This window comes from Macaca thibetana, chromosome 13 (assembly GCF_024542745.1).
Source record: "Macaca thibetana thibetana isolate TM-01 chromosome 13, ASM2454274v1, whole genome shotgun sequence".
In the NCBI taxonomy this organism is placed as follows: domain Eukaryota; kingdom Metazoa; phylum Chordata; class Mammalia; order Primates; family Cercopithecidae; genus Macaca; species Macaca thibetana.
In genome coordinates, this window is record NC_065590.1 from 83,537,818 (window position 1) to 83,562,066 (window position 24,249).

Sequence of the window (24,249 nt, forward strand, 5' to 3'; positions counted from 1 at the left end):
TTTAGTGGCCCAGTAGACTGTTGTACATTCTAAGATGGCAGAGATCATGTTTTTGGATAATGTATAATCTTATTGTTCTACAGTCATAATAATGTAAAATGTGCCCCTTTGTGAATTAAAATGAATGAAAATAGGGCCCCTTTGGGCATTAAGGGTAAACATGGCCTGCCAGATTGTTTGATTTTTATGATTTTGTATCTAACTTTCTTACCCATCTTAAAACAAAAGACACTGCTTTCATTGGAATTGCAAACTGCCCAAGTATAACTAATGACTTTAAAACTCAGTTTTGTATTTGAGATTTTTAAAAAACCTTTTGGTTTATGTAGCTGGGAATATTTAAAGAGGTATTGCTTATCTTCTGCTTGCAGGCTTATCAGTAACATCAGAACAAATAAATCCTCATAGTACTGGAGCTCGGAAGACAGAAACTAGAGTTGAAGAGGCATTTCGGCACAAACAAAGAAATCCAATGGATGTCTGGCACAACTCTGCAAATAAATGTGCATGTGAGTATTTGAGCTCATGTTATCCAGTAGTGAGAACAACTGAGAATGATGTAGATATGTTAGGAATTTGGTACAAACCAAAGTGCTGCTGTTTTCCCACAGCTCTTTTAATCTCTTTTCAGAGGTGAAGAAGAGCTTGTGGGGTAAATGCTGAATCAGAAATATATTTCTTTAACTCTATTTGATGTTTTCTATCCCTATTCAATATTATTTGCTATGACAGTTGGACTAGGCTTGAATATTTTCAGTTTTAAACTTTAGTTTTCGGATAGCTATGTGGAGCCAGTAGAATTTTTATCCGCCCCTGTCCTTATCCTCCACTCCTCCTTTTTACTTTGAGATGGAGTCTGGCTCTGTCGCCCAGGCTGGAGTGCAGTGGCGCGATCTCGGCTCACTGCAAGCTCCGCCGCCTCCTGGGTTCATGCCATTCTCCTGCCTCAGCCTCCCTAGAAGCTGGGACTACAGGCGCCTGCCACCACGCCCGGCTAATTTTTTTGTATTTTTAGTAGAGACGGGGTTTCACCGTGCTCGCCAGGATGGTCTTGATCTCCTGACCTCGTAATCCGCCTGCCTCGGCCTCCCAAAGTGCTGGGATTACAGGCGTGAGCCACCGCACCTGGCCCCTCCACTCCTTCTTGTACACAATGCAGGATGTTCTCCTTAGGGTGGGAAATGGACACTCCTGCGTGTGGGTGTGTCTTATCTGGCAGCAGGAAATTGATTTTTCTGAGAGACTACTTTGTGTTCAGTGTGAAAAATTGGCACAGCCTTCTTTGTAGTTTTTGTGAGATGTATTTAACGGGAAAATTCGGAGATTTTTTGTACTCATTCAGCGTCTTTCTAATAGCGTCCTTCTGTTTCACTGAAGATAGCCTTCCTTGGAAGATACATGCTGTTATTCTGGTATAAAGGTGATAATCCAGGTTAAGTTCCCTTATCCAAAATGCTTGGGACCCACAAGCGTTTTGGATTTTGTATTTTTTTGGATTTTGGAATATTTGCATTGTACTTAACCGGTTCAGCATCCCTAATCCAAAAATCAGATATCTGAAATGCTCTAATGAGCAGTTACTTTGAACGACATGTCAGTGCTCAAAAAGTGTTGGATTTTGGATACGCAACCTGTACTATGTCAGTAAAGCTAGCTATAATATGTGGCATTGAATTTGAATGAATAAACTATACCCGTCTTTTTAAAGCTTGTCCCCTTTTGGTAAGTGGCATTTGTATGTGAGAAAGTTTGAGAAAGGACTTAACGATGCCATGAAACTGATTAAGCCTGTTTGGCCTAGTTGTATTTCAGATCATGACTTGGATTGTGTAGCATAGTACTTACTCTCTTTAAACTTTGAAATTCTTTGCATTCTATGCATCTGCTATAAATATTGATGAATGAAAATGCATTGAATATTCACTTTAAGAAGTTTTAAGTGCCTTTAAATATTTTAAAAACTGTTTGAATCTACAAATATGAGTTTTGTTTTTTCTTACCAGTAGATGGCATATGTGACCCATCATTTTTCTGTTTTACATTAACTTAAATAATAAATCTGAATGTCCCTAAGGCATAGTTGCTTTCCTAAGGCCTTGGTTTTGGAAACAAACTCAGTGATGCTATAAAAAATTGACTCTAAAGATCGTGTCTCTAAATGGACTTTTCACACAGAGCACCCTGATGAAGGAAGTGGGTGTGGATGTGTGTGGATGTGTGTGGATGTGTGTGTGTGTGTGTGTGTTTATGTATATATATATAATTATTTGTTTTTTCTTGAGACAGAGTCTCTCTCTGTTGCCCTGGCTGGAGTGCAGTGGCACAGTCTTACCTCACTGCAACCTCCGCCTCCTTGGGTTCAAGCAATTCTCCCACCTCAGCTTCCCAAGCGACTGGGACTACAGGCACCCATCACCACGCCTGGCTTATTTTTTGTATTTTTAGTAGAGATGGGGTTTCACCATGTTGGTCAGGCAGGTCTCAAACTCCAGACTTCAAGTGATCCGCCTGCCTTGGCCTCCCAAAGCTCTGGGAGTACAGGCGTGAGCCACCGTGCCTAGCTGGAAATGATATATTAAGCATTAGGTCCACAAATACTCGTATATACTCTTGCCACATGCCAGGTACTGTGAAGATACATCAGTGACTAAAACAAAAATCTCTTCTTGTGGAGCTAATGTGATCTGTTTCTCTTATTTTGCTAAAATTATACCAACCATTAGAAATAATTATGTAAGGAAGAGAAAAATACCTCTAGTCCTACTTCCCAAAGATTAAGAACATTTTCTCTTACATATTAGCCAGGATGAAAGCATCCTGGAGTAACTTGCTTCAGTGGGGCTCCCAGCCTTTGCTTATGTACTGCATGTCAGGTAGTTGAGGTGACTCTTGATTGAGCAGAGTTCAGCTTCATTTTGCTCTAGTTTCATGGCTTAGGAAAGAAAAAGGGGACCTATTGTACTTTCAGTTACATGGTTGGAGAATAAGAGAGGTTACAGTGTCAGGAATGGCCTATCAGGTGGTAAAAACCTAATACTCTTAACTTTCAGAGTCAGAGCAAGCTGAATGCTTTTTATTTTTTATATGGACTAGATTAGTTTTTCTTCTAGCTAATGGGATGTTTACAAATGCCTATCATCTGAGCCTGTGTACCGGATTTTAACAGTAGATTAATACAGAAATTTTCTTCTCTATGATAATTACCCTGTAACTTTAAATTATATAAATAGAAATAAATAGGGGAAAAGAATGAAGAGTTAGTGCTAACAGGATTACAGTTTTGAAGGAAAAATACATGTTGAGCCAAATGACTAAATAAGAGAAACCTTTAGAAGATACATTCTTAGGTAAGAAAGGAGTAATATTTATAAATAAATTTATCCATTTCTTGTGAATTTACAAAGATGCAGCAGGGATTAAAGATGAAAGGATAAAAGTAGTATGTAAATATGCTATATACTGTTGATAGATTCTAAATTCATATTAAGCAGTGTGAATATAAGAAACAAGGGTTGTCATTAAAAGACTATATTCCTTTCTGTCTCTATAAAGCAATTTTTAAATTACAGATTAAACAGCCTACAGTTAATGATTTCATATTTATATTTTCTTTAAAAAATATCTTTGCCCAGGAAGCTTTTCAGCTTTGATGTATTAAACATATATAGTCTTTTTTTAAAGTTAAAATTATTACGTTCATAACCACAGAAAAAGTGAATATTTTTATTCTCTGATACTTTCAACAAACTAGTATTTAGAATTTGGGGTGCGATACCAGAAGTGATTCAGCTCTAGCTTAAGTGGTGTGCTTTAATAATTTTTATATTTAAGTGTTCTGAAGAACACTTAACTGTATATGCAAGTGTCCCAAATTATAAAATAAAAGTTAACTTTTTGTTTATTTAAGGGACAATGAGCTAGACTTGCTTAACCATCTACCTCAATTTGATACATGTGAGAAATTAAAAATTCCAGGGTCCATTAACACCTGGAGGCCCCAGCTGCCTACTCATAAAGCTCAGGATAGTTTCGAGCATCTAAGTGTATAGTCCTTACAACTTTTGTAGGCCTCCCTTTTCACATAAGTGACCAAGTATTTATTTTCAATGTTTTGTTTATGTTGTTCTTGTTGCCTTGATAGCAAAGGGCTTAGTTTTCCTACATATTCTCAAATAACTTTGCAAGAAATTGATGCCGCTGGGTGAACTGTTTGTGCTAGAAGAGATTAACAGTTGGTTCACCAAATTGTCCAAATAACCTTCATAAGGCATCTGTCCATGGTCATACTTTACTTTGAGTGATTCCTTTTTCTGAAAGGAGAGGTTTCTTTGTGAGGATACCTTTAACTGTTCTCTTATGCTGTATTGAATCATGTCTTTATTTTCTTTCATGATTTAGGAGCTACCTTTTGCTAGCAAAAACATCCACCTTCCTGGTGGAAATCCAGGGCTTTGACCCCATACTTTCTGGCAGCCTGGTAATGTGGTCATTCTTTAAATGTGTATATTACATGTATGGCTTCTGGATGTTGAAAATTAGGAACAATTGTAAAGTAGGATCTAGGATAGTAGAATAGATTAGTGCTGAATAAACTCATAACAGGAAATACATTCAAAAATGTTTTATTCTGTAGAGTTCATCCCTGACTTCATATCCATTCCATTTGTAGGTTGCAAGGATTAGTCAGCATGAATGTTAAGAGCTAAGTAGTTTTTGTTTGTAAGTTCATCAGCATGGGTTTACTTTCTTTTGGGTCCTGTTTAATAAACGTATGTAAAATTGGTATTGCATTCCAAGTTCTACATATCTTTTTTCCTTCCTTGTAAAACAGTTCGGGTTCGGAGAAAATCAAGGCGGCGATCACAGTGGGGTAAAGGAATTATTAAGAAAAGGAAAGTTAATAATTTAAAAAAAGATGAAGAAGACACCAAATTTGCAGACTATGAGAACCATGCGGAGGACAGGAAATTATTAGAGAATGGAGAGTTTGAGGTAAGCACTGACTGCCATGAGGAAAATGGAGAAGAGACTGGAGACTTATCTATGACCAATGACGAATCATCCTGTGACATCATGGACATGGACCAGGGGCAGAGGCTTAACAATGGAGCAGGCACAAAAGAGAACTTTGCCTCTACTGAGGAGGAAAGTTCAAATGAATCTCTACTCGTCAACAGCAGCAGTTCCTTAAACCCGGAGCAGACCTCCAGGAAAGAGACTTTCCTTAAAGGAAATTGTCTAAATGGTGAGGCTTCCACTGACAGTTTTGAAGGAATACCAGTTCTGGAATGTCAGAATGGCAAGCTTGAAGTAGTTTCTTTCTGTGATAGTGGAGATAAATGTAGTTCTGAACAAAAGATTCTTCTGGAGGACCAGTCAAAAGAAAAACCAGAAACTTCGATTGAAAATCATGGAGATGATCCTGAGAAACTAGAGGCACTGGAATGTAGCAATAATGAGAAGTTAGAACCTGGCCCTGATGTGGAGGTTAAAGATGCAGAACTGGATAAAGAAGGTAGAGCTAATATTTGAAAAATCTTCTGAAGGTTTAAACTCCAGAGTTAATTCATTGCGTATTTTATCTAGTTCCCAGTAGTAATAGTTGATGAATAATTATACCCCTCTGAGAATCTGTTAAAGTTTTCATCCTGTTCTCTAGAAAAGCGCGCGCGTGCACACACACACACACACACACACACACACACACACAGAGGCATGCACCAAATTTCACTGTAAGTTTCAGAGGGTGTATCGTTTCGAATGCATTGCTTTACTGGCCACTTACTCTTCTGCCTCCTGCCTGATTATCACCCCTAGCCTCAGGGATTTATGACTGAAAGCTACGTAAATCCACAGGTGTTAAGAAGATGGAATTCCAAGAAGAATTATTGGCATGGGCTGGGTGTGGGCAGAGAAGACTTGGTCATAATAGCAGTATGATATATTCGGAGGAGTAATATAGACCTAGATTAAATTACCACTTTTGTTCATTATAATCATGTGACTTTGAGCTCATTATTTACACTCTCCAAGCCTATTTATTCAACTTTAGAATGGTGGTGTTGCAGGGATTAAATAAATCGTGTATTTTAATTGCCTCTCGTGGTAACTGGCACATACTAAGGTATATTCATTCCAGGCAGTCATTGTTAGTTGAATCCAAGGGCTGTTCAGTCTAAAAGCCTTCATTGCTTTATAAGTCCAGTAGTGGAATAAAGAAGCAGAGCACCATTGTCAAGTTTACCTTGTTCTCAGGGAATCAGAGTGCTCTCCCAGCTTCTGACTTCTTATGGCTACATGATTCATTTAAGAAGCAGCAGAAAGAGGGAGTTAAGGTTTTCTAGCCTGTCTTTGTTTATCATTATTCTTTAGCCCATAGCAGGGTCTGGGGTGAGTTGCTATCTAACCTGCTCAATATACATTTCCTTCCTGGATAGGTACTATTATAGGAGGCTATCTTGAAATTGTATTATTTTCTCTAAATTGTGTGGAGTGAAGTGCACAGCTACAGCCTGGGATTTGGGCTATGTGGGAAAGGTTTTTTTTTTTTTTTCTGCCAGTATTTTAAGTCCTTTCGCAGAGTTAGGAAGCAGGAAAATATTCAAAGTCTAAGAATTCCTTTAATGGATAAAGAGAAATTTACTGTTCTTAAATGCCACCTGTTAAACATTTATCTTATTCTTCAATATTTAATACTAAAATAGTTTTCAGAGTGGTATTCATTCTGGGCTATCAGATAGACAGAACTTTAAAAATATGTTAAAGCTAGGGTTAAGTAATGAATATAACAGCATGGGAAAAGTAGAGAAGGAATCTGGTATGAGACCAAATGGGTGAGGATAGAGGAGTCTTTTTTAATGCTGATTTCTATGAGATTTCCATAAGCGTGCTGAAAAAGGCTTAAATTAACATTGTGTTCAGTTGGTGATCTAAAAACTGTAAAGATAATTGTGTAAAAGTTTGACCTGAAACTTTCATTTGGAATTATCAGGACAGTATCCTAATCTGAGTTTTCAGGCCTCTAGAAGTCCATGGATGTAGTAATGAGGATCAATATGATTTTAACAAAACTCCTAGCATATGGTAATTGAACTATAAAGTCTTTCACATTAAAGGCAGCCTGAAATATAAAATTTCTCTGATATATCATGATACATGTTTTTGAAGGTAATACTTTGGTTCTTTTGCTGTTTGTTTTATAAAGCAGGCATTGAGAAGGAGGAGGAGTTTAAAGACTTGGGTGTAAGAAATAAGAGGACTAATGTAGGATGGAGGCAGGTCCCTGCATTGGGACACTTAATAAATACGTTCTCCTTAGTGTCCCTGACATGGGCCGCATCCTGTATGAAATTCTGAAACAGTCCAAGTTTGTCTTTGTGTTCCTTCCCCTCCCTCACCCTCCTCTTAAGAGTAGTCCTACTTAGGGGAGCACAGGGCTCCATGGTCTACCCCTCAGAGTGCCTTGGTCCATGAAATTATGCTTAGCCACCTTAAAATTTCTGTTTGTTTAGTGTGGCTGGTCTCAGCAAAATGTTAGAAGGAAAGTAATTAGATTATACTGATTTACTCTAAGGTAGGAAAGAACACCAGCCCTTTTACACTTTTAATGGGTTTATATTTTTAAGAAAAAAATGGTAAACTTTGGATCAATTTCTAATAGAATTTTAGGCAGTGTAACATATAAGAAATTTCAGGCAATGTTTTAGGTTGGGAGGCAAATATGTAGACAGGTGGGCCCCACTTTTGTTAGTATCTACTTTTCTAGGTTGCTTCCCTTCTTCTGGTTCTGAAAGCTCCCAATTGTAAAATGATAGCTGTCGTAGAGTGAAGGCTGTTTGTAAGTCAGTGCTTAGAGGTGAAGATTGCTTTTATCTTCCTTTTCATGGATATGCTTATTAAGTGGTATTCTAGTATGACTTGACTTTTTAAGTTGTAGCTTAGTTTTCTTTAATTTGGCTTACTTAGTCTTACCAATAAAAAAAAATCTACCACATTGGGTTGCTTTAAAAAACATCACTTAAGAATACACCCTTCCTCATTCCAAAAGGGATTTGTGGTAGGTAAAAGAATTTATAGCTGCTCAAGACTGATTTTTCTTAACTTTTACTTGCTGCAGTATATTTTTTGTCTCAATTGTAGGTGCTTCTAAAGTAAAGAAATACCGTAAATTAATTTTAGAGCAGGCAAAAACGACAAGTCTGGAACTGGTTCCAGAAGAGCCATCTGAGCCTGTGCCTCCTCTTATAGTTGATCGTGAGAGATTGAAGGTAAGCTTAGCTATTCCCAGTCAGTTTTAAATGAATGGACGGAGATTTGAATGTATTTGTAGGCAATTGAATAAAACTAGTTTTCCTGCTTTAACCCTGAAATATAAATGCCTCAGAGCTTCTAGTAAAAAAGAGTTACGTGTATTTTAAGGAGTTGAAAGATACGGGAATAGTCCAGGATATTCTAAGGGAATAATTTTAAGCCCTCGAATCTTTTAATTTCATGTTCACTGTTACATCCTAGCTTTATGGTGTTTATTGACCGGCCATTTGCATATACAATTTCAGTTTGACCAGTGAAATCAAATTACATTTTATTCTCTTCTATTTTTTCTTAGAAATTGCTTGATTTGTTGGTGGATAAAAGCAACAATCTGGCAGTTGATCAGCTTGAGAGACTATATTCTCTTCTTAGTCAGTGCATCTACCGTCATCGTAAAGATTATGACAAATCACAACTTGTAGAGGTAAGTGTTCAGTTTATCAGTAGAATAAACAAATATTTGCTTTTACTTGTTCCAAAGAAAAGAGAAAAAAAAGTTATTTTGCCTACATCTATGTCTTTCACCAAGTAACTGAAAAATGTTTTGAAGATTTAAGACAAGAATCTTTAAGAGTTACAGTTTGAAGAATAAAGCCTTTCTGTACCATTTTGTCTCTGGAAAGAAGTAATCTGGGGTTCCTTTTTTTTTTTTTGGTCAAAACACAGACATCCATGGTTCTGGGTTGGTAAATATGGAGAAGTAGTATATCACAGTTCTTTCCCTACTTGCTTATAACTGACATGCCAACTGAGCCTATCACTTGGGCTTGTTGGATGTGGTCATGGCCACACACTCCTTATCACTGCTTTCTAGGTAGCCACTGCCAATGTAAAGGCATTGGCATGGGCAGTGAGACCTATTTGCCATTAATGGTTGGAAGATAACTCAAAAGTCATCTTATTTTAGTTAAATCTAGTCCTGTAAATTAGCCATATGAAGAAGTGACTGTCCTTTTGCTTAGATACTTTTAGAGATGAGGCATTCCCTTTCTAGACAACTCTGAACCAAGGGAACTTCTTCCCATATAAGTATGAGCTTATATCTTTGTTTATATAAGTTCCATCATTAAACCATACTTCTGCCTTTTCAGGTCATCTGAGCAAATGTAATCACTCATCTACTCACAAAATGGCTAAATGACTTAATTCAGCTCTCTTTGTTGATTTTCCTGTTTGTTTGTTTATCTGGGGGGTCTATCTATTAAATGTTTATCGAGTACCTGCAGTGCCAGATGCTGTGCTGGGTGTTTCGAATGCAAAAAATGAGTAAGACAAAGTCTCTGCTCTCAAAGAATACTTTTAGTATATTAAAGATGTATATGTAAAGGATATAGTTATTTCTCATGTGTAATTTTCTTTTCTTATTTGGCAGTATATGATAAAACATTTAGCAGGAGTGATTTTTGTTGACCACATGGAAGAACGTGTTGATCAGATGATGATCTGTTAATACAGCCTATTAGTTCTTCAGAGATGTAGAATAGAATTTCTTTGGAGATGTTTAAAGGGAAGGAAAAAGTGCAAGTGTCTTAGATGTATTTGACATTTGCCCACCTGAGTAAAATGTGCGGGGTAGAGTTCTTCACAATTTTTTAAAATTCTAGAACTTCTTTGTTCATATGGTTGCAGTTTTATTAGCTTGAATGCATTAAATACTCGTCACCAGTGAAACATCTCAGTGTGGAACCCTAATAATCTAGAGGCCTAGTTTAGGGAGGGAAGGGATTGATAACAGAATCAGCAGTGAGTGGCTTTCATGGTGGTGGTGATGGAAGCCACTCATTCTGGCTTTTTTTTTAACCCTGTCTTTTCAGCTCTGGTTGGAGTGAATTTTTGCCATAAGTTTCACTAATACTGAATGCGTTCATTTTGCTTTGGGAGTTAGTGAAATATAATGAGGAAGGAAGGGCTCAGTCTCTGGAGTGAGGCTGCCTGTATTCAAATCCTGACTGCCACCTGTTAGCTGTCAAATTATTTATCCCCTCTGTGCCTCTGTTTCTTTGTCTGTAAAATGGGCCTCATAGTAATACCTATGTTCAACCTTCAATGTTATGGGAGTTAAAACTATATATATAAATTATATATATATATATATGCATACATATAAATACAAATATTTACTTATATTTATGTATTTTATATATAGAAATTTCTTAGTAAGTATCTGGTGTAATAAGTTACTCATCGAGTGTTGCTATCATCATCCTTATATTCATATTATTCATATCCTACCTCATACTGATACTGCTGGCATAATAAGTTAGTTATTTGTTGAGTGTGACCATCATCATCATCCTTATTGGCCTAAATATAAAATAGGAGGTACTTGGAAGTGTCTAGGGGAGATAGTCTTAATTAGCTATGGTATTGTAATCAGGGAAATATTCAAAGTTTAACCTGTATCTCAAATTCATTCCCTAAAAATTTAAAGTGAATTCTTCCATAATGAGGAACACTTTTGTCTTTCCCTTAATAGATAACATGCATTTTTTTTCCTTTTATAGGAGATGGAAAGAACAGTTCATATGTTTGAGACATTCCTATGAACTTTTCAAGATGAGTGGTTTATCCTCTCCAATCTGCTCCTGACAGAGCAGTCTTCTGAGCCATTCAATTTCAAATTGCACCAATTACGTGCAGAGCCTTGGTGTAAAGTGCTCTCTCACTCATTCTTTTTCTCTGTTGAATTTGGTGCTATTGTCTCAGGTACCTGAAACCAACCAGCCTACAAGAACCAAACAGAACTTCAGAAACATGTTGTATTTTCCACAAATAAAAAATACAACCCCACAGCTTGGAGATTTTGGTGCTACAGAAACTGCTCTCGCTTCTGCTCCTCTTTTTGTGCACTCTCTTTTGGAGACTCCTCTCTTAGGGAGCAGACCAGCAAACAGGAGGAAACTGGATGGGGCAGTTCTAACTGTGTTGAATTGTTTAAACAGTGGGCAACTTTTTTTTTTCCCCTCCATTTTATCCCTTTAATCATATTTTTCCCCCATCTGGGTAATGGACTGAAACCTGTTTTAGAGTTGGCTATGGTCTATTCTGGTGGGAAGCTGAAGAAACTGGATGAAATTAGGTCAGGCTCTTTAGAACTGCCTTTAACGTGCCTTTTTATTCATTTGAGGAAGATAAGGCTAAAAGGATGGGCTGTTTGAAGCAAATAAATTAGAAATCTTTCTTTGGTCACCACCTTGAAAATAAGTTTTGATACTGTATGTCATTAAGAGACAACCAGTGTTTAGGTATGAAATGCCTGTCTTATTCTCAAAGCTCAATCAAGACACCCAGTAAGCCACATAATATACTAAAATGGTAAGTTTTCTTGTAAGATCTGTTTTGGTTTAAGAAACATGTAATAACAACAATGAATAATACACAGTCCACACACAAAAAAACAAAAAACAAAACTCCACACATTTTGGTATTGCTGACAATGATGAGTAGAAAATAAATAGATAGTGGCCATTCTTTCTTCTGTCAGTGGCAATTTAATAGTTACTCATGTTTGAGTTCCCAGAGAAAAATGGTTTTCATATGTAGTAAATTGTTATTTTTGTTTTAAAGCCAGGACTTGCCAAATGGACAGAAAAGAGAGGAATTCGTCAGAAGCTCCATAAAATTCATTTTCTGTATGCTTAATTGCAAGTGAGCTCTGGTATGGTCCTTGAATAACAGTATTAATGTTTAAATCCCATCTCCTAAGCTTACCTTCACAACTCTTCATTTTGATTGGAAACCATTTTGAATCTTGTTGAGTGATTTCTGTGAATTGTACGTATCCGAAATTAATTATGGGTTACTAGTTTTACAAAAAACTTTCTACAGATTTGGAGACACAGTCTAGGCAGTTGCGAAGAGGCAAAGGGTGCAGTGACTTTTTTTATCAGATGATTTTTAAACAAAAAGAAAATTTTGCCGACAAGTTGGCTTGATAGCTTCATTCATTGTAGCCGTTAGCTGCAGGTGTGTCTTTCCAATATATGCAACACATGTAGTTTGGGTTTTAATTAGGGCAAATGGTCTTGGACTACTGCAGAGATTCTGAGCTACCTCAGCTTTTTGTATTTTAGTTACCAACAGTGTTTACAGAGTCCTGTAATCACTTTGCCACCGTTTACATCCTGAAGCTAAGGTACTTGTCTCCTTGTCTCTGGCTGTTTGTAGTGTGCAGAAAGCATACTTTGGCCGTAGCCTACTGCAGTAATCCAAAGTGCTTCTTTGCATTTACATTTACATCTAATGCCTTCTAATTCTAGCTTAATTTTTTTTTAAATGCCACGTGTTTTCTTTGTACCTAGTCTGTGAAGTTTCCGTAATATCCAGTTAGTCATGTAAGTCAAGATGCTACCCATGTAGACACACTGTATTTTTAAGGTGGGCAAGTGCGATTAACGATGAACAATTTTAAAGGGGAGGTTATTTGAAACCTCTAATTTGATTATTGGGAGGATTTTCATGCTTTCTTTAGTATTTATTACCATCATACCGATTCAGACTATTTTATTGTCTAATACATTAGCATTTTGTATTTTGATGGAAATTGTTACAGAATTTAAAGATTTGATGAAATAAGATGTAGCAGATTTTTTGTAGCAAGTTTCTGGTAAAAGGGTTTTTTGCAAGTCTCAGGTTCTTGCTGCACTATTTTTTTTTAAATATTTATTCCAGTTATTCTAATTCAGAAGCATTCTTTTCAAGTAACAGCAGCACTTGTGAAAGGAAAAAAAACGCACACGTTTCTTATTAGGTTACTAAATTTGTACAATTAATTAAGATTTTAGCCATCAGTGAGTTTGACAAGGGAAATGTATTTATTTTCAGCATTAAAATGCTTCCAAAAGATCAAGTTGCTTTTGTTTGTTTTTTTAACTGTAATGTAGTTGCAGAAATCGGAGGCAACCTCAGTATAGGAACTGCCACTTTGAACAGTTTAGTTCTTAAAGAAAAAGTCAGTCTAATGCCAAGGGGAGAACAATGAGCTGAAATTGTACCAACTCCTCTGGCCCTCTTTCCCTCAATTAAAAAAACACACTTACCAGTTTTGCTTATTTTACAGATATCTGGTGGTTCTATAGTTTAAAGCAGCTTGTGAAATTATCTAAGTGGACTCAATTTTGTTTACCTTTCTGTAAGTTCTTCATTTTTGCTGTATAGCATTGGCAAAAATATGTACAAATTGACCTCTGTTCTTATTTCCTATTGTGAGCATTATAAATGATAAGCTCCTATGTAAAACCTTGCTCTCAGATGAGTAAAATATGTATCACAGCATAGCTCAGCAATAGTTCATGCTCAGCTGTGAGGACCCTGGGAGCTTTTTGAAGATGATGGAACCGCACTAGGGTTGAAACTGATGGCTGTGGAGTTAATTGTGTTTTCGAGCTTGAATCTCACCTGTGATTTTTTTTTTTTAATGTTGTTTCATGACTTGATTTTTCTCATAAGCCAATGTATTTGTAGGTTTACTGGATTTTATTTTTAGGGAGTGGGTAATTTCTTCCCATTTTTGATTAAGTTGGTTCAGCTATGGTGCTATTCAGTAGGTATCTTCAGTGTCAGGTCCCGTAGCTGAATGCCATTGTTATTATAATTATTATTTGTAATCACATTGTAAGCTTGAATTTGGGCTTGTACCTGCATCTTTTGTATTCTGTACATCTGGTTACTTAGACTTTGGGAGTCCCATTTGGTTTCAGTCATGTATGTCTACTTTGTAGTTTAAGTAGACTTCATCAACTATGGTCTATTTTGGGTTTGTAGTTTTAATTTAGAATTGTGTTAAATTGATGTTTTGCATTTGACTTCATTTTACGTTAGTTGAAGTAAATTATTTAATTTTTGAATTCTGGAATTTGAACATTTACTGTAATTTGTAATATAACTGCTGTGAAATACTTGAATAAAGATGACAAGAAAAACATGTCTTTCTTTAGCTTAATTATGATCACTGTTGGCTACAAATGCAGTGCTACTTTTCTAGCCGATTTAGACTGTTTTACAGAGAGGCATATTGCTGTTTATTAAGCACCCACAAAGTCGTGTTATATGTTCCTTTTAGATTTTAAGTACCCCTCACGATTTTTTAGCTGAAAGCTTTTTATGTTGAGAAAGTATGGTTTTACTTTTAGTTGAAGATTGTCTAAAATACATTGTGTAGAAGCAAATGGATTACTTCTGAGATTTGTTTTTCTAACTGGAAGACTATACGATAACATATAATCAGGTTATATGGTTCATTTAGTTTAAAATGTTTTCCTTTTTATCGGGTTGTTATCAGCATACTTTGTACAGTATAGCACATAATATGGACAGAGATTTCATACCAGAGTTTTGAAGGGCTTACTTCAAGTGAATAGAATGTTCTTGGCTTCAGAATACCTATTTTTCCTGTGTGCCTTGAGATACCTTTTCATGTTCCTGTAGTACACTGATCTTCCTCAATATAAATCCTTACTTTTGTTTTTTGAATCACAGTAAAAAAGATGGATTTTTAAGACCTTGTTTTGCTTGATTTCTCAGATTCTGTAATTTCAACTTTTATCTGTATCAAAAGATTGGTAATAATAAACCTGCAAAACATATTTTTAACACTGAATGTTTAGATAAAGAGCTTATAATTTGAGGCTCAATCAAGTTTTTTGGACTTTGGAGATGAAGTTAAGTTTTATTTATCCAGTTTTAGTTTCCATAAGACTCAAAACTACAGTAAAATCGGAGGCAAATCTTTAAATCTATTTCATGTTATCCCTGTACCCTGACACCTACAAAGTTATCTAGTGACTATTTAAAAACATATACATTCCCTCTTTTACCCCCACATTCATATGTTTGTTATGTGCCTAGCATTATGCCAGGCATGTGGGATACACAAATAATGTATTCCTGTCCTCAGGTAGCTTAGAGTCTGCCAGGGAGTTGGTGTATATACCAATAGTAATGATTCCACGGAATAAGTGCTTTAACAGAAGGGACACAATGTTCAGAGTTCTGAGAAGGGAACCAATTAATTATGTTTAGGAATGGGGAAAATAAGGAAAGACTTCAGAGAAAGTTGGTATTATATTTGCTCTTCATCTCTCTCTGGCTTTTCTAGACTCTTATCCCCGCTTCACCAAAATTTGTTCTTGTTTTTTTATGTGTGTGACCTTTCATATTACATCAGATGTATTATTATAGAATCTAAACCCTGCGCATATTTCAGGGCTGTATAGTATTATATATATAATATACATATATATATGTGTGTGATATATGTATTACACACATATATGTATATATATGGCATATGCTGATCTTCAGAAATTAGCTATGTTTTGTACTGCATTACATAGTAAGTTACTATGTAAATATAATATATAAAACTTAGTAGTTTATTCATGAGGGAAGGGGAGATAGAAAAGTATTATATTTCTTCTGTATTCCCTATAGGAATTTGAAGCAGTGCAGGATTCAGTAGATACTTATTTAATTCCTTTTGATTTTCATGACATAGAAGGCTCAAAGTTACCTTAATCATTTTTTCATTCATTTATAAAATACATAGTGAGTGCCTACCATGTACCAGGCACTGTTGCAGGTGCTAGAAATAAAGCAGCAAACTAAACAGAAAAAGTCCTTGTCTTCATGGAGCTTAAATTCTTTCTGATGTTGTGTGCCAGGTTTCTGTCATGGTTGATCAGAGTTCACATTATTTTTTAAAAGTGTGGTGCTCTTAAACACTCTTAAAGCACTTTTAAATTTCATTAAGCAGTGAATGAAGCACTTTGTTATTAAAAACTTGCCAGGAACTCTGCTTTTTCCTTCTTGCTTCCCTTATATTCCCTATCTTGGTGAGAAACCTAGCTGTCAACCTGAACTTTATCTTCTTTGTGACCCATCTCATTCTAATCATGCAGTACATTTTGTTGATTTATTTTCCCCCTCAGCATGTCTCATACCTATCACCCTTTCTCCATTGCTGTTATCTTAGTTTGGGCACTAATCCTTTTGTCTGGACTAGTGTAATAGCTGTCAGTTCAGTAAACATTTAAGCATTTATTCAGTGCCTACAGAGTGCTAGGCATTGAGGGAGCATAAAGATGAGCAAGACATTGTGTCTGTCTTCAAGGAGATTTTTATAATGTAATTTAACATACTTATATCATGTTTACTAGGTGCTGGAGACTATTCTGAGTGCTGTACAGACACAAATGCAAATTCTTTTAATCCTTACAAGAACCTTATGAGATAGGTGCTATTATTATCCCCATTTTATAGACCAGGAAACTGAGTTATAGATTAATTTGCTCAAGGTCACACATCCAGGATTCAAATGTAAGCAGTTTGGCTCCAGAGTTGATGCTTTTAATCACTATGCTTGACTGCTTCTTGTGGGGGTAGACAGATACACAAACATAATTTCAGTCTAATATGGCATGTGTTAAGATTGAATTTTGTGTTAGGCACTGTAGGTATACAAAGCGGGAGGATGTAGCCTAACCTCAAGGAAGCCTTTCTGGTTCCTTGCCTGAGCTGAGGCATCAGGATGGGAAAGGACTTCCAGGCAGAAGGAACAACAGAAGCCTAGGCTGAGAAGTGAAATAGCATGACAGCTGCAGGGGAAAGTACAGGCAGTTCTCTGTCATCACAGGTCAACATCTGTTTCACAAATTTATTTGAGCAACTGCCATTTGCCAAAGCACCATTCTTGGCAAGGGACTTACAGCTGAGGACAGGACAGCAAGGTCCTTGCTTTTTGGAGCTTACAATCTAGTCATCAAAGAGTAAACAAGCAACATGTTACCTAACAGTGGTAAATGCTTGGATGACAATAAATACAGCAGTAGTATTAGTAGCAGCAGACAACTGAGTGCCAGGTATTATTACAGGCATTAACCATTTAATTATCACAGCAACTGTGGGAGGTAGGTACTGTTGTTGGTCCCGTTTAACAGAAGGGGAAACTGAAATAGAGAATGCTTAGGCAACTTGCCCAAGGTTACACAGCTAACATCAGGTTGGGGGGTCTTATCTTGTGGTGTGGCTTTAGAGCTTGAATTCTTAACCCCTCAATCATTAAGGTGAATGATAAATTCCTTTGCCCTTATTCAAGTTTTCTTTGTTTTTTTTTTTTTTTTTCTTGAGATGGAGTCTGGCTCTGTTGCCCAGACTGAAGTGCAGTGGCATGATCTCGACTCACTGCAACCTCTGCCTCCCAGGTTCCAGCGATTCTCCTGCCTCAGCTTCCTGGGTAGCTAGGATTAGAGGCATGTGCCGCCACCCCTGGCTAATTTTCATACTTTTTGTAGGGACTGGGTTTCACCATGTTGGCCAGGTTGGTCTTGAACTCCTGGCCTCAGGTCCGCCTTGGCCTTCCAGAGTGCTGGGATTACAAGCGTAAGCCACCGCGCCTGGCCTCAAGTTTTTCTATGAATGAGCGTTTTTAAATAGTAGAATACCACAGAGAATAATGTAACATACATGTTCCTACCACCCAGTGTTAAATGTTAACAATTTGTCATACTCGTTTTAGTTCTTTTTTGAAAAGAAAAACTTTCAGAGAAGATTTAAGTCTACTTTCTACCCATTCCCAATCCCATTCATTTTCTTTCTTTACTAGTGGCAGCCACTGTGATGATTTTGATGAATATCCTGTCTGTGTTTTAAATTCTTTTATTTGAGAAGGTAATAGTATGCAGCTGGAGCCAGACTGTCTGAGTTTGAATCCTGGTTATGTTCTTTCTTGGCTGTGCAACATGTGACAAATTATTTCACCCCTCTGCAGGTCAGTGTACTTATCCATAAGATGGGACACAGTGATAGCACCAACTCCATGGTGGTTACTGCAATGATTACATATATGAGTGAATATAGGTAAAGCACTTAGAGCAGTACCAGGCACATAGTAAGTGTTCAAGAAATTTCAGTCATCATTCTAAACATTTGTATGTGTCTATAAACATTGTTTTGTGGGTTTAAAAATGTCTATACATGGGATTAATTAACATCTTTAAAATTTATATATTTTAAAGTCAGAAACACATGTATATAAAGAATGAAGTAGTTCTAGAAGGCTTGTTATAAAAACCAGCAGTTCCCTGATTCTAGAACATTCCTTCTCCAAAAAAAAAAAAAAAAAAAAAAAAAAGACATATTCTCCCAGGAGCTGTTTTCAACACCTGTAACTGATTATTTGATGTTTCTAAATACTATTCTTAGATGGCTACTTTTTATTTTCCAGTTTTAGTCATTTTCTTTTGATTTCCTACCATTTAAAATATAGTCATGTCTGCCTTCACCACACATTTCACACTTCTTGTCCTCTCATCCTCCCAGTTGGTTATAATTTTGGTCAGATCATTATTCAGTATTTGCATGATTATGACTATGTAAAAATTATTGACAGTGGAACTATTTAGTATACTATGATGATGTTTCCTTTCTTGTACACCTTTTTGTTAATAATAGTCTTCATTGTATTTATTTACCTGTTTTTTTATGTATAATCATGAGTTTGAGCCAAGAACGCCTTTATTCCCAGCACTTTGGGAGGCAGAGGCAGAAGGATCCTTGAGCCCAGGAGTTCAAGACCAGCCTGGGTAACATAATGAGACCTTGTCTCTACAGAAAAATTAAAAAATTAGCCGGGCTTGGTGGCATGCACCTGTAGTTTCAGCCACTTAGGAGGCTAAGGTGGGAGGACCACTTGAACTCGGGAGTTTGAGGCTCCAGTGACCCAAGATCGCAGCACCTGCACTCCAGCCTGAGTGACAGAGTGAGACTCTGTCTCAAAAAAATAATTTTAAAAACTAGTTTGTTCCTCAGTTCATCCCCAGCAATCCAACTCTCTCTCTCTTTCTCTTTTTTTTTTTTGAGACGAATTTTCGCTCTATTGCCCAGGCTGGAGTGCAGTGGCGCAGTATCGGCTCACTGTAACCTCCACCTCCCGGGTTCGAGCGATTCTCCTGCCTCAGCCTCCCAAGTAGCTGGCATTACAGGCATGTGCCACCACACTCAGCTATTATTTATTTATTTTCATTTCGTAGAGGTGGAATTTCACCATGTTGATCAGGCTGGTCTCGAACTCCTGACCTCAAATGATCCACCTCTCTCAGCCTCCCAGAGTGCTGAGATTACAGGCATGAGCCACTGCGCCTGGCCCCAACCCTCTTCTTAGTATCACCAAACGTGTAAGGTATTCTAGCATTTCTTTTTCTTGAGAAGATGTCTCCTGGAACATTCTAACCCTTTCCAATTTTGCATTGGTGTATACCAAGGTCTTGCATAGCCATTTTTTTTTTTGTTTTTGGAGGGGGGACTAACATCCTTCACCTTTCTCTTATACTGAATCCTGTATCTGGACTTTTCTCATTTATATCCTATATTGCTGCTGAGAAGTTGGTGCTTTTCTGCTTAGTGTTTCATTTTCCTGATTTGTTTCCTTCTAAGGCTTTTGTAATTTTCAGTTTTCCTCTGATGCTCTGGAATTTCACAGACCTGTCTGGGTGTGTGTCTAAATGTTACACTTTTCTTGGGCCTCTCTACTCTGGAAAATCATGCCTTTTATTCTGAGAAATTTTCTTGAGTTAATTTTTCATTTCTAGAACTACTGTTATTCAGATCTTGGCCCTTCTACACTGTTCTATTATTCCTTCCTAATTTTTACTTCGGTATTAGGTTTTAAGAGCCATTTGGAGTTCTCTTGATTTTTTAAGTAGCATTTTGATTTTGTTTCATGGGTGCAAGATCAGCTAATCTCTCTGAGGGTATTCATGATGATTTTTTCTTTGGTTTTCTTTTCCTTGCATAGTCCCTTTTTCCTCCAAGTTGCTTTTCTTGTTTGTTTTGGTTCCTGTTTAGTATTACAAGTTTTCCTCAAATATTTGGTAATTCTTTGCTTTCTGCTCCTATTTAAGAGTTGGGGACTGAAAAGCTGCTTTCAGAAGGCAAAATTCTCCAGACAGGAGAGTAGCAGAGTCTTCCCTGGGAAATAAAACCAGCCCAAGAGAAGAATGCTGAAGATAGTAACATTGAGGGGGTTCCTTTATGGAACTGTTCAGCTATAGCGATCAGCTGACAGAGTTGTATAGATGAGAAATAATTTATGCAAAGTTGCATAAATATTGGCTACTTTAATAGTATTCTCTGTTTTAAGAACTGACCCTGAAACTTGGTAGTTTGCTTGATTATCACAATAGAAGCCTCTCAGTGGGAATGCTTAGTGTCGTATTATTTTTACAAATGATTTTGAGATTTTTGAATACTTAGATGTAATCCTTTTGTTCTCTCCCACCTTTGCCCTCCTACCCTTATTTTCCTTCCATTAGGCCAGTATATTAGATAGAAGAACTCACAGGGAATTAAAGAGTTCTTTGCAAGATTTTACACAGATGGTCCCATCCTCCTAGTCTATAGGAGCAAGAGTTACCTTCAGAGTGCTTGGAGGTGATGGAGTCGGGCTTTCTTTCACCTTTCCTTGACTTAATGCCATGTGTTTTCCTGACAGCTCCTCTTGTTCCAGAAACAAATGATTGGTCTGTGTAGGACCACTTGGGTCATAAGACATCCTGATTTTCCTACTGAAATTTCTCCTCCTTACTGGAATTCTGGTTGTCTAGAATCTTTTCAAGGTAGTATTTTGATTAACAGATGAAGCAAACTTCATCTCTTTGCTTTAGGGAAAGAAATTCTGTGTCAGCTAGTCCTTCTCTTCTCTGATGAGCTTCAAGCCATGGAAGGTAAAGGAAGGCGAGATTGGAGGAAAAAGAGGTGGGTAAAATGGAAAATAAAAGTTTAATGTTTTTCTTGCGTTTGTGATGTATTTTATAAGTTGAACAAAAAGTTATCTAGGCCTTTTTCGTACCACTCATCTGCTGATGATATGGAAGTTACTAGTGACCATTCCATTTAGGTGTGCATCACAACAATGCTTTTAATATCACACAGCATCATAGATTAATTGCTAGTAAGTTGCTAAGTAAGTATTGAATTTAAAGGGCCAACATTTTTATGAGTTGTAATGGTTTGAAGAGTTAGAGGTAAAAAACTCAGTTTGGAAAACTGAGTAGACCAGTTTAGAATCAAGAGTAAATACAAGGGATTATGGTGGAAGATAATGCTGTATAGGTAGTTTGGGGTCTTATTATGGAGGACAAGTGTAAATATATTTGTACTTTATCGTGTGACAGTGTTTTTGAACAGCACCATGACATGATGAAAATATAATTTTAGAAATATTAATTTGGCAGTAATATATGAAATGGAAAGTAATGACTTCCTTTCAACAAGATATAGTAACTACCTACCATTTGCCAAGTATGATAGACACTGAAGTTACAAAGCTAAGTAAAACACAGTGTCTGCCCTTGGAAATAACTGTTCAGTAAAAGACATATTAAGAAAAATTATGAATAAATTTGGTTAAATACAATGATAATGGTTTGGGTGAGGTGCTGTGGGAGCATAGAGGAAAAGAACTGATATGGTTTGGGTCTGTGTCCCCACCCAAATCTCATGTTGAATTGTAATCTCCAGTGTTGGAGGAGGGACCTGGCGGGAGGCGATTGGAACATGGAGGCCGACTTCCCCCTGCTGTTCTCATGATAGTGAAGGGATTCCCACAAGATCTGATGGTTTTAAAAGTGTGTAGCACCTCCCACTTTCTCTCTTCCTCCTTCTCTGGCCATGTAAGACGTGCCTGCTTCTCCTGCATCTTTGCCATGATTGTAAGTTTCCTGAGGCCTCCCCAGCCATGCTTCCTGTATAGCCTGTGGAACTGTGAGTCAATCAAACCTCTTTTCTTTATAAATTACCCAGTATTGACTGGGTGCAGTGGCTCATGCATGTAATCCCAGCACTTTGGGAGGCCAAGGTGGGCAGATCACTTGAGGTCAGGAGTTCGAGACCAGCCTGGCCAACATGGTGAAACCCCGTCTCTATTAAAAAATACAAAAAAGAATTAGCCGGGCGTGGTGACATGAGCCTGTAGTCCCAGCTACTCAGGAGACTGAGGCAGGAGAATCACTTGAACCTGGGAGGTGGAGGTTGCAGTGAGCTGAGATCATGCCACTGCAGTCCAGCCTGGGTGACGAGTAAGACTCTGTCTCAAAAATAAGTGAGTTACCCAGTATCTGGTAGTTCTCTTATAGCAGTGTGTAAACAGACTAATACAGGAACTTAACCCAACCTAGTAATTCATGGAAGGCTTTTTTTCCCCCCTGTGGATAAGTTATCTTAACAGCATCTCAAAAAATGAAAGAATGCAGTAAAAATCAGGGAAGAACACTCCAGGCAGGGGAAACAGTAGAAAGGCGTAGAAACAGGCAAACAAGTTTAGGCAACTATGGGTGTTTCTAGTTTACTTTAGAATAAAGCAAAGTAAGGAAGAAAGTAGCATTAGAGGTCAGTAAAGACTTTATATATTGTTCCTGTATTCCAGGTGAGAGATGCTGTAGGCCGGGACTGGGGAAGGTATAGTAGGGATGGTGAGAAAAAGATCATTTCTAGGAAATTTAGAGGTAGAATCAGTAGGACTCAGCAATTGGATGTTGGGGATGAGGATAAAGAAAGGGCCTGGAATTGCTCTTAGGTTTCTGCCTGGGTGATTAGATGTTAACTGAGAATGAATGAGAGGGAGGACCCAGTCTGTAGTGAATACAGTATTAGGCATTTTGGCATCCAGGTTCAGCACACATTTAGATAAATATATCTAAAGCTTGAGAGGTTCAGAACTGGAGACTTTTCAGGTTAGCTACTTATAAATGATTGTTCAAACCATGAGTGCAAATCAGATCACTTAGGCAGCTTTTGAAATGAAATGAAAATGGCAAGTAGAGAAACAGCAAAGTTTAAGCAGCAGGTAGAGGATGTCTAACAATTGAGACTAATCATACCTTCTCAAAAGTGGGACAGCCAAAAGAGTGGGGTCACAGAACTCGAGGAGATGATTTTATGTTCAAAATGGACAACAGTGTCAAATGCTCCAGTGCAGGTCAGTAAGATATTAGAGGTACTAAAATGCTGCCAGGAGGTGTGGCAGTTGGGTGATCTTTGTTGCTTTGAGGAAAAAGGGAAGGAGTGAGCACATAACTAGACAGGGACACAGGGTTGAGGAAAAGATTTTGATAAAAGTGAAAAAACTGAGCATGTTCATACACTGAGAGAATGGAGATGCTAGGGTTGGTGAGAATAATGATAGCAACTAATACTTAGTGAAAATGTCCAGGCCTTCTTTAAAGGGCTTTGCATCTGTTAACTCTTTTAATTTTGATATCGGCCCTGTGAATTAGATACTGTTATCACCCTTCTGCTAATGAGGAGAGCTAGTCACAGAGCGATTTTTACTTGCTGAAGATGAGACAGCTAGTTAAACAGCGTAACCAGGATTTGAACCCTGGGATTCTGACGAAAGAGCCTAGTTATTTACCGCTGTCCTATATTGCCTTGATAGAAAGATGGAGATTGAAGATGGGAAAGAGGAGTGATATTAATGAGTCAAGATTCCAAAAGAGTCCAGAAGGAGTGTTGGTCTTGAATAAGAAAGAGTAAGAGTATTTTATTCCAGAAGATCAGAAACTGGGGGTATAGATAGAGATGGTAAGTTTGGGGGTACAGTGGGATATTGTGAAGTTTAGGAAATTTATATGTAATGACATCAATTTTTTCCATCAAATATTTATGAATTAACACCTTTTTATTATAAAATGTAACACATACCTGGAAAACTGCTTGAAACAAATGTATAGGTTAATCATGAATTTATAAGATGTAACCACTACTCAGGTACAGAAAATAACATTGTTAGACAATCCAAAAGTGCTGCCTGTGCTCTACTCCAATTGAAATCTTTTTTCCTCCAAATGTAACCACTATCCTAACAGTTATGGTAATGACTTTTTTGCTTTTCTTAATAGTTTTATCACCTGTGTGCATTTCTAAACACATTTCAATTTTTTTCTC

At 37.2% G+C, this 24,249-nt stretch overlaps 1 protein-coding gene across 8 annotated transcripts in view; it reads left to right on the forward strand.

Annotated features, from left to right (window-relative positions):
- Positions 1-14,233, forward strand: part of ATAD2B (ATPase family AAA domain containing 2B) — a 174,571-nt gene extending 160,338 nt beyond the window's left edge. For 4 of the 8 annotated variants that reach the window (XM_050753568.1, XM_050753569.1, XM_050753570.1 and 1 more), the window contains 5 exons: positions 372-509; positions 4,832-5,515; positions 8,140-8,267; positions 8,606-8,734; positions 10,815-14,233. In XM_050753568.1, coding sequence (XP_050609525.1) covers positions 372-509; positions 4,832-5,515; positions 8,140-8,267; positions 8,606-8,734; positions 10,815-10,856 — 1,121 coding nt within the window. In that variant the 3' untranslated portion in view covers positions 10,857-14,233. Of the gene's footprint in view, positions 1-371; positions 510-4,831; positions 5,516-8,139; positions 8,268-8,605 lie in introns of all 8 variants that reach the window. The other 4 variants (XM_050753564.1, XM_050753566.1, XM_050753567.1 and 1 more) reach the window with 2 other exon arrangements.
- The last annotated feature ends 10,016 nt before the right edge of the window (positions 14,234-24,249 follow it).